The 11,304-nt window shown below is 38.3% G+C and overlaps 1 protein-coding gene across 1 annotated transcript; it reads right to left on the reverse strand.

The window, feature by feature from the left end:
- Positions 1-732: 732 nt before the first annotated feature.
- Positions 733-9,997, reverse strand: mfsd11 (major facilitator superfamily domain containing 11). Its single transcript, XM_074655760.1, has 14 exons — positions 9,636-9,997; positions 8,673-8,840; positions 8,509-8,564; positions 7,998-8,105; positions 7,831-7,910; positions 7,642-7,738; positions 7,472-7,530; positions 7,186-7,345; positions 5,707-5,750; positions 5,557-5,622; positions 5,343-5,468; positions 3,966-4,140; positions 3,406-3,541; positions 733-2,664 (listed from the first exon to the last, which is right to left on the reverse strand). The coding sequence occupies exons 2-14, from the start codon at positions 8,766-8,768 to the stop codon at positions 2,503-2,505; spliced, it is 1,365 nt and encodes a 454-aa protein (XP_074511861.1). The 5' UTR covers positions 8,769-8,840; positions 9,636-9,997; the 3' UTR covers positions 733-2,502.
- Positions 9,998-11,304: the final 1,307 nt, after the last annotated feature.

Here is an 11,304-nt window from a genome sequence, read left to right on the forward strand (position 1 = left end):
TGTATTTATTTTTTATCAAATTTTACATTTATTCATTTATTATTTATATATTTATCTATTTTTGCACTTATTTCTTATTTATTTTATATTTATTTTTAAATGTATGTATTTATTTATTTCTGCACGATTTTCCCATTGCATTTCACCCCTTATTTATTTCTGTATTATTTTCTTTATACATTTCTTTATGTATTTCTGCCTCATTATGCAAATGAGGGGGCTGTCAATCAACTTAAAAAAAGAAATTATATATATATATATATATATACACATACATAAATAAAAGGGAAAATTAAACAGAGGAGTAAATAAATAAGGGAATTAATACAAAGATAAATAAATAAAGAAGCAAATTAAAACAGAATTATCAATTTATGTCACACTTGATCAATTAATTAATGGCTACATTTATTTTTAATATTATTTTTCCTTCATTTAATGACATATTTATTCATTTATCGAGTCATCTATTTATTTATTCATTTATGTATTTTTTATTTTGGCAGGTTCCGTCCTCCATACTAGTGTAGCTAAAAGACTGTCTGTTGCCACCAATGTGAAACAAACTTCTGCCGTCTTGTGGTCTCTTTTTCCCCTGGAAACATTCTCCATATTAAGAGGTCAGAAAAAGTAAGAAAGGACTGATTTTTTATTTTTTGTGGCACAAACCAAACAGCCTCCGTTTGAACTAAATGCAGTCACCAACTTGTAATTATGAAAAGTTTCCTGGAATGCAGAGTCATCTGGATTTTATTACAACTAAACCAATTATACAGCAGAATTGAGGGTGAAAGTTTCACACTCACAAATAAAAAAGTTCAGTTTCTTGATAATGTTTCCCTTTTAACTGCTTTGCTCCCAGTCTGCTGTCTTTAAATGAAAGTGAGAAGCCAAAGAGGGCTTGGCAGGTACATGGCTGGCAGAATATCTGTAGTAAAAGTTAATTGTAAGGTTGTGATTACCTTGTGACTTCAGCTGAACATGTGGGACAAACTGGGGAGTAGAGCAGAGGATGCACAACACAGCTGCTTCATGTGGTGGGAATCACAGTGTCCCAACATTATAACAGCCTTATGGAGCCAAGGAGTGGCTGTTTTGTCAGTATTTCCTAATAATCAAGGTTGAATTTGTGTGTATGACATGCTTTCGTAAAAGCAGAGGCGTCACAAGAGAGTGGAAGAATTTTTAAAGGATAAGGCTGGCATTATTCTACTTTTTATTGTCATCAAATCCCATTAAAGACCCGAAATCGGCAATGTGTTAGTCTGTCTCTCAATACTGTCTGACTTCCTGTCTGTGGCTCTCAGCTCCAAGCCCATTGGTTTCTGACTAAAGATGTAAATCTTTAAAAACACTAATATATAGTTTCATCAGTAATCTCATAAAACAGCTGGTCACTGTAGGTTTTATCAAACAAACAGGAGGAAATAGAGAAGATTCACACAAAACTAAATGATACTACGACAAACTGAGACTTTCTTGACTTGCAAAATTATCTTTTAAATTGACAAACATCATATGTGTGATTTCATGGCGCAATTCAAATGGCATAAAAAAAATATTTGTCTCTCTCCGTTGACTACAGTTCCTATTTTTTCCAAAATAAGGTCCCATGGGGTCCACTGGAAGGATCAGGACGTCACCTCTCTATTGTGTATTAGTTGGGGACTATTTTCAGCGGCGGATTAATCCACATGTGGTGCTCTAGTGAGTATTAGTGGCAGCAGGACGGTGTATGTGGGATTGAGTCACAATAAACTACCGTGCGTGTGTTCATGGTGATGAAGGAACATGTCACCCAGTGACACAGTGAGGCTCAGTGATGTGTTTTAATGGAGGCTCAGAGGAAGAAGAGATATCAGGCTTGTTAGTAGGTTTAATTAATTGTTGATTTTGGTCTTTTCATGGGATTGTGTTGACAAGAAAAAATAAATAGAATATCACCAGACTTGTACTTTAAGTCAGTACATGCAGGCTGTGAAAACAGGCTGTTGAGGACATTGTTGTCTTAAAACCAGCAGCTGATTCACAGTAAAGTCAGTGTTATTCCTCAGGATCTCTTCCCACAGACAGTGGCACCCATTACCCACAACTCCTTATTTCACTGTTGTCAGGCTCTCAAATCAAAAGTGCTTTTTATTTGATTAGCAAATCCCTATCCATCGTGCCTCAGCAAAGTCTGTTTAAAGTATGTTCACATAATTTTCTCAGATTCATTTCAAATTTATGTGCACAAAATAATGCGAAGAGGAGGAATGAACCAAAGTGAGGTATATCTGGTGTGCACACAGCTCCTCCTCATGCCTTTTGATTTAATTACAGATAAATGTTGAGATTAATATTTGGTTCCTGCAGCCACTAACAGACCGGATGAAAAGACAAACATACCACAGTGTCTCTGATTGCAGATGCTTGGATACGTTCATCATCGTCACCATCATCATCATCATCCCGGGGGGGATTCTTCCAGCTGTGGAGCTCCTCATCCTCACCAGACAAACATCAGATGCTGTCGTAATCTGATTCTCGCCTGCTGGACTCGACCGACCACTCGGCCAAGAAGAAGGTAATGGTGCCCAGAAAGCCCGTCAGGACCAGGATGAGCAGCTGCCAGTGCAGCAGCAGGTAGTTACTGTAGAAGAAGGCCAGAGCGGCCATGATGGACTGCAGAGAAAATACAACAATATGTTACAAGACATTTGTGAAGCTGAAAGAAGGAAATTTAAACTACTGTAACATTGATAGGGTCCTCTGGAGCTGCAAAATAATAAATTAAACACACAGTAATTATTGAAATTCTGTGCCACTAGGGGTCTCTCAATCAAAACAGTCCGAAATGGCGGCAGCGCTACTGCAGCGCCATCTAGCAGCTGGTGTCAAAAAAGCACCAGAGTTTCACCTCTTTGCTTCTATACTCTTTGGTTAGGATTCCTTCAGTGTTCATTGTTCAGGAGGTTTTTAACACAGAGGTCTCCTCCTCTACAAAACAAACCCGCTGATTAAAGCCTGCAAAAACACTGAATAAAGCAGCTTCACGTTAAAAATCATCATTTCTCCGACGCTGTTCAACTTGGAGTTTAAAACCACCAAGATCTAAAACGTGTATTGAAAAAATGTGGCTTGAAACTGGATAAAAAGTCAATTTATGACTGGCAGACAACCACAACGCTGACGCATGAACAAAGAGGATATGATGACGGCATTGACAGGCGACCAAATGAAACGTCGTTGATTAAAATTACAGATTTGTGTTTTGAAAATGGTTGGAAATATTTAGGATAATGTAAGTACACAACTCAATAACATATATAACATAAGTCTAGTCGTCTTAATGTGGAGAAGTTACATATTATACCTTTAACTTATTTCACATCACAGTCACAGTGAGCGCCGTCTGAAACTCACCTGTATGAACTTGAAGACGGCGAAGGCGGGGGCGCTGTTGTCGCGGAATGTGAAGCCGACGATGCTGAGGAGCTGAGTGTTGAAGCAGCTGTCGCCCAGACCGAGCAGGAAGCTGCAGAGCAACGCCACGCCGACACTGAGCCACAACACACAGACGGAAACGTTTGAAAAAGACATCAAGTGATCAAGTCATGAATAAATAGATTCAGGACATCAGAGGGGGGTTTCAGAATGAGCAGGTCTAACTAATATTATAGGGAAAACAAACAAAACCACTGCAATAAACAAAGCAAAGAGAACTTTTGGCACACAGATGAACACTTTGAACTCCTCTGTTAGTTTTTTTTGTATGATAAGTGCTGTGTCGAGGCCGGATTGGAATTGGGCCCTAGCCCGACCTGGACCGGCCAGTCTGGAGGGATGCATTTTCACAATTCAGACTTATTTAAACTTCCTTTATGAAACCAAATCTCTAGCCTGGTTCCAGACCTCTGAATCTGAAGTGAGCCTGGTTTAACGGAATGAGGTCTGAACAGAGCGCCCCGCTGTGCTCTTTGTACCTGGGGGTGATAAAGGCCTGCAGATCCGTCCCTTCCTCCGGGGCTATAGGAGCGTCGCTGGCAATGTTGAGGAAAATCAGGAAGAAGGCGAGATAGTGAGTGATGAGCCCCAGCAGCACCACCGGGTTCCTCCCAAACCGGCTGCACTTGTTCAGCATCCCGAACACACCCCCTCCTGGCAGGAGAGAGGAAGAATATAAAATCATTCGCTGCCTCGTGACATTCCTCAGTTTGTTTCCTCATTCTTTCTACAGAGCTGTCATGTGACAAACTGCATCATAAACCAGTAGTGGAAATGAACTAAGTACATTCACTCAAGTACTGTACTTAAGTACAAATCTGTGGTACTTTACTTTCTACTTCTCAGAGGGAAATATTGTACTTTTTACTCCACTACATCTATCTGACAGCTTTTTAGTTACTTCCTGTCCAGTGAAAACCAGATATCTCCAGATGTGTTGATGTTGAATGTTTGTGATAAACTGAACAATGAAGTGTTCCTTTCTGTGTTGAGAAAATCCTCCTTCTTCTGAAGCTAAATAAACTCTTTAAAAAGCCTCTTGGATCAGCTGGAAAATGCATCGTCACAAAGCTGAAAACAGGCTTTTTTTCAGATTTTTTAGAGATACGTTGTTCTCACAGGACAGCGACGCTACAAGCATATGATGATCTTATAGACCATGATGCATTGCTGTAGATTAAACTATCCAACAGGATATAAAGGAGTTAAAATGCAACATACACATTAATGCAGCAGTAATATTAATCCTGAAACATCAGGTAGAATAGGAAAACACTGACAGGGAACATTTTACTGCACAATGAACACTTTTACGTTAAGTACATTAACTACATTTTGCCGATAATACTTTTCAAGTCAGGTTTTGGATGCAGGACTTTTACTTGTAGTGGAGTATTTTCACAGAGTGGTATTAGTACTTTTACTGAAGTAAAAGATCAAAATACTTCTTCCACCTCTGCACCCAGTCAATAAATAATAGTAGCACATAACTTCTCATTACACTTAGTCTTTTGTTACAGATTAAAATAAGATATAACGTGTTAATTAGTGAGCTTTAGAGGTGCTGGTAGGTGGATTTCGTTACCTTTGGACAGAGCCAGGCAAGCTGTTTCCCCTGTTTGAGAGTGGTATCAAACTTCTCATCTAACTCTACAAATCGGCATCATTATGTTGTTATTACTTTAACTGCATTTAGATGATACATACTTCTACTTCAGTAAGGTTTTGAATACAAGACTTCTACTTGAGTAGAGTACTTTCACAGTGTGGTATTAGTACTTTTACTATAGTAAAGGATCTGAATACTTCCTCCACCTCCGTCAGAACAAGGTGAAGAAGGGACACAGAGGACACACCTAAGATCTCTCCTATGCCGATGCAGATGCCAGAGATGCCGATCAAACTCTTTGCATCTTGGCCGAACTGCGTCATGGCTCCAATACACGTCCCGTACACACCGCTGTAGAAAGTGAGCTCCAGGCCTGACGGAGCAGAAGGAGAGCAGAATGAACTCAGACTCATTTGTTACATCCTCCACACCTGCACACATGTCACTCGCATCTCACCCACCTGTGTATCCTATGGAGATGCTCAGCAGCAGCATCTCTTTGGTGACAAACATTTTACACGCTTTCACTGCAGAAAAGAAGGTGGGTGTTAACACGTGGTACACTAAAGTGTTAAAGGCTCATGAAGTGGAGGTTATCTTGGTAAACTTACCAAAAGCATCCAGAGCTCGTGAGCTGAGGCTTGGGCGAGGTGAGCTGCAAAGAGGAGGACCATAAAGACATTATGATGCGGATGTAACTGCATGGATCTTTTTGTCTCTCGACCTTTCACAGACATTTTCACCTTCCAACTCATCCCTAAACTGGACTTGGCTGTCGTGGCGACTGTATCACAGCAGTTTCAAAGAGTAATGTGGGAAAGACAACAAAGGATAGCATTTACAGTGAAAGGTCACCTGTCTCGTCCTGTACTGTTCCACTGAAAATAATATCATCCCTGCTCCGGCTGGGACGACCCGGAGCTCCCATCTGTCTTTTAAAAAAGATATTCTCCAGGACATTTCCAGGGTTTTTTGTGGAACTCTTAATGTTTAAGTAAGGTTATTTGATGCTGACATCAGGACTATTCCAGAAAAGAAGCTCAAGCTGGGGTACTGCTACACATCTTGGGCCCCCTAAAAACAGCTCAACACAATAAATAGCTCTAATTATATTGGTCAGCTCCAGCATCCCGTGCAGAGATTTATGTAGGAATCAACTAGGGCTGTCAAAGTTAATGCAATAATAAGGCGTTAACGCATATTCATTTTAACACCATTAATTTCTTTAACACATTAACGCAACTTGTGATTTTTAGGTTGTAGCGGGCTCAGTTTTAAAGCTAGAGTGAAGACACTGGCATCATATGAAACTAGAAAACCTAATAAATCCAGTGTTACCAACCAGCTTGTAATGAAGGAGGCTAAATATTGCTCCAAACTTGTTTTAATAGTTATATTATTGCTTTTTACATTTGCATAATTTATCTGCTTTTATTGTATCGTATTTCATTATTATATTTATGCTTTTAAGTTATTATATTTATGCAAGTTTAAGTTGACATTTATCACGTCACTTCCTGTTTTTTCTTTATTTCTATAGACACATCAGCACAAACGTCTTAGTGCTGCTAGAGGAAGAGCGCCAGGCTTCAACCACATTGTAAAGCAGAGTAGCTGATTTCTTCTGTTATTTATGCTCTTAAGTGTCTGTATTTGTGCTCATATTTAAATATTCTCTGTTTTCTGCACTCACTGGCTCCTTTTCTCTTTGTATTATCACTCAAAATAACGGACGCTTACACTTGAATTAGCCAGATGTGGAAAATCTGGATTTTTGGGGGGTTTCATTGAATTTCAAAGTTTCAGTCTCCAGTCTTCAAACAGTTGAGTTTGATTTGTGCATGTTCTCACTCTGAAAACACAATATCATCCAATTTCATATTTACGTCGTCCCTGACATTGGAGAAAAATATTTTTTTAACTCTATTAGTTCATGCAGAAAGATGATCATGATTTTGTTGCCCATTAAATCTCATCGTTTCCTCCAGGACATTTTGATGTATTTTGTCATTGTCCAGGATTGTTTCATCACTCGACACACAGTAACAGAATTCCAGGTTTTCCAGGCCTTGAATCCTGAGAACACTCACCCAGATGTGGAGCTGCTCTCTGTGGATTCTGCCTGCAGCAGTGACTCTGTCACCTCAGAGGGAGCTGGTTCAGGGTCAGGCTTCCGGATCAGAAAGAAGAGGAAGCAACCCACCAGACTGATCACCGTGAGAGAGATGAACACCGTCTGACGGTCCTTGTCTGAGACACACAACATGAGTCACACGCTTAAAATGAGACTTCTTATGAGAAGTCTGCACGGGAACTGAAGTCTGTGAGCAGCAGTAAATACATAAGAGGCAGAGATTGTGTCAAATAGCTTCCTACCTGTTATGTGAACGTGTCCATGCCAGGCACAGTATATGTAGAGATTTCCAAAGAATAAGCTGCAGAGAGATGAGGGGAAAAAAATGCATTCAATTCAAAAGGTTCACCAAACAATACGGTTCTCAATAAAACTAGATTCAAATGCATGCTGCTGGTTCACAAAGGTTCACCTGAACTGCAGCAGCGCCCAAAATATGCCACTGTTTCTTCCGATGGTGTTATCAGTGGAGTTGATGGCCAGCACGTTTCCCTGAGCCGTCCACAAGACTTAAAACACCAAAATGAAAAATCAGAAGATATAAATGTGGAGAAGACCTGTTCCCTCATTAGAAATGGTCTATTTGATGATTTCTCTTTACCTGCTGCTGCTATTCCAACCAACACAGACGCTGTATAGAAGCTCCACGTATACGGGTAAATGAACATAGCGATGTAGCCGCTGTAGAAAACAACATCAAGAGACATTACAAGTCTAAATTTGCATGAAAAGGACGAGGCAGGTTTGTGTTAGTCAGATTGGGCTTACCTGTAAAAAAGCCCGCTGAAAAACATTGATAGCTGCGGTCCAATGACAGTCACCACCGAGGGGGCGATCAGGTTGGATGCTGAGAAAACTCCATAGATGATGGCCATGCTGCGAGTGACAGATGGCAGGACAGGTAATGCGTACAGTAAAGGACAATGTGTTGAACTGTCCGGCACATGGAGAACTTTCTTGAGAGGTGATGCTTTGTGATTCAAACAAAGACTGATGCATATTGGGTTGGGTTCCTAGTACATTCAAAGATTTCCCCGTCTTAACTGGCAAGATTTAAGTCATGTAGGATGTTTTCTGGAACCCTGACTGACTGAACTTAGAGTAAACTTTGTTCCCTAAAAGTTCGCTTTAAGATTTAATTATCCTCCAAGGATTTCTGAGTGCAACAGATTTGATTACAGAAAATACCACCAGGTCTGTATCAGTGCTGAAAAAGATACTCTAACATCTGCACAGATAGTGTGTACTGGAGCATCAGATAAAAAAACAAAATACCAACCTTGTGTATCCACTGCCATGGAACTCAGTGTTGTTGAAGCTCTTGATAACTGTTTGCTGTATAGATGAAGAAAGGAGAGACAGTTTAGGACAGAAGGACTGATGTATCTTATCTGAAGTTATGTGTGATCAATCTGGAATGTACAATCAGCAAATCCAACCCACCTCTATATTGCCACATGTTTGAAAGGCAGTGAACATAAACATAAAGCCGAAGCCCAGGACAACGATGTTTAACAGCCTCTTCCCTTCTGGACTCATTTTTGCAGGATATGTGTTAATTCCTTGAGGAAGTAAATACAAAAAAAATATCTACAGGTGTGAACAGCACATCTGGGAATAGAAGAAGAGAAGTAGAAATCAGAACAAAGCAACATTAATGCACTCACTGCAACCCTCATTCAAAAATGGCTTATATTTACACCAAACTTCATTCAAAAATCTGTTGATTTATTAAAAACACATAGGCAAGGACTAATTTTTAAGATATTTGTTAATTCCTTGAGGAAGTAAATACAAAAAAAATCTACAGGTGTGAACAGCACATCTGGGAATAGAAGAAGAGAAGTAGAAATCAGAACAAAGCAACATTAATGCAACTCACTGCAACACTCATTAAAAAATGGCTTATAATTATACCAAACTTCATTCAAAAATCTGTTGTTTTATTACAAACACATACAAGACTGGGACGAGTCATAAATGTTTCCAGACATTTTGATTTGACAGCACCCACTGATCATTTCGGCACACAATAAATCTACACAACAACTTTATTTCGATTAAATAACAACTTTTAGTCAATGTGTTTCATGTGTTTTTCAGTGTGTTTTGGTGGAAACAACCTAGAAATTACTATCTAACTAAAAGTTAGACTTTGTGAATTGTATGCCGAATTATAAAGTGAATCAGTTGGATTACAAAAACACCTTAAATGTGTGCTTTATCTGGTATTATGACTGACTAAAAAGCAACAGAGCGTTTAATTGACAGGTTTTTAAAGGGGGTTTGGTTTAGCGTCCATTTCTTAAACCGAAAATGATCAAGATAATGACTGATCGCGAGGTGTCTTTTCGTATATAAGCTTTAAGAAAACAGCTGTAAGGTTTGACACAGATAACAACTCACCAACACAGCTGAAGCTTGTTTAGCTAGCCCTCTTTGTGCAGGACTCAGAGTGATATTAGAAACATAGTCAGCTCTGTGTGGAAGTCCAGATATCCTCAGATGTTCATCTCCTTCTTAAAATAACTTCAACATGATTCTTCACCGTCCTGGAAAAACAAGATTCCCTTCAAATAACTTTCACAGCACCGGTAACCTGAACTAGAAACTAGACAGAGCAGTCATGTGAGAGAATCAGCTGACTGTCGTGATGAGATAGCTGCGCTTCTACCATCAAATATTAGATATACAAACGCTCAACGCAAAGAGAACTTCACTAACAGTGAATCTGCTTAAACACATCCAGCTCTGTTTTGTTTGTTGGTGGAAGATGGATTCTACTTCCGGTTAGTTGTTTAGTAATTATACTTCACACAAAGTCAACTTTAAAACTAATTTAAAGCCGTATTCATTAATAACCTTATATAAATACTAAAGAATAAATTGCTAAAAACAAAAATAACACGTAGAAGCTTTTCATATTTTGGGCTAACGCTACAGCTAGCAAGCGAGTAAAACTACTTCCGGTTAAAATACAAAATAATAAACACTTTGCCATGTAATGAAGAAGCAATGGTGTGAATGTAACTAAGTACATTTACTCAAGTACTCTATTTAAGTACAAATTCGAGGTACTTTACTTGTAGTTTTATTCAACTTTATACCTTTTTTTATTGAACACACAAGATCTTACAGAGAATACGTATATATATATATATATATAATGCAATATAACATTAACAAAATAAATTAAAACATAAAATAATGAATAAATAAAATAAGGGTGATTAATAGAAAATTATTTATACAAATATTTGGATAAACAGTCATTTCTTAATCACTACGCATAGATAAGAAAAAAATAACAAAGAGGTGCAAGGACTTCAGAAATTCAACTTTATACTTTTTTTATTGAACACACAAGATCTCACAGAGAATATGTACATATATATATATATATATATATATATATAATGCAATATAACATTAACAAAATAAATGAAAACATAAAATAATTAAAATAAAATAAGGGTGATTTATAGGGTGATTTATATCAATATATATATATGAATAAATAGTCATTTCTTAATCACTAGGCCTAGATAAGAAAAAAATAATAAAGAGATAGAAATAAGATCAGAAATAAGGGCATTAATCAAAACAATATAAAAAAAAGAAGATTTTTCCGCACAAATCTTTTTTGAGTACATTCTTACCACAATAAATGGTAAATGGACTTGGTAAATGGACTTGGACTTATATAGCCCTTTTCTAGTCTTCTGACCACTCAAAGCGCTTTACACTACATGTCAGCATTCACCCATTCATACACTGATGGCAGAGGCTGCTAAGGTGCCAACTTTGCCCATCAGGATTTAATCTAAATACTCATTCACACACCGATGACTATGCCTTCGGGAGCAATTTGGGGTTAAGTGTCTTGCTCAAGGACACATCGACATGTGACCTGGAGCAGCCGGGGATCGAACCACCGACCTTCCGATTGGTGGACAACCTGCTCTACCCTCTGATACCACAATACATTTACTCAAGTACTCTATTTAAGTACAAATTCGAGGTACTTTACTTGAGTATTGTAGTTTTATTCAACTTTATACCTTTTTTTATTGAA

The sequence above is a fragment of the Sebastes fasciatus genome, chromosome 13, assembly GCF_043250625.1.
Source record: "Sebastes fasciatus isolate fSebFas1 chromosome 13, fSebFas1.pri, whole genome shotgun sequence".
Taxonomy (NCBI): domain Eukaryota; kingdom Metazoa; phylum Chordata; class Actinopteri; order Perciformes; family Sebastidae; genus Sebastes; species Sebastes fasciatus.

Coding starts and splice junctions, on each gene's coding strand:
- mfsd11 (XM_074655760.1), bottom strand. CDS start 8,768: ATGAGTCCAGAAGGGAAGAGGCTGTTAAACATCGTTGTCCTGGGCTTC. Junction 7,531..7,641: donor TGGGCGCTGCTGCAGTTCAG/GTGAACCTTTGT, acceptor ATCTCTCTGCAG/CTTATTCTTTGGAAATCTCT. Junction 5,751..7,185: donor GAGAGCAGCTCCACATCTGG/GTGAGTGTTCTC, acceptor TCCTCTTTGCAG/CTCACCTCGCCCAAGCCTCA.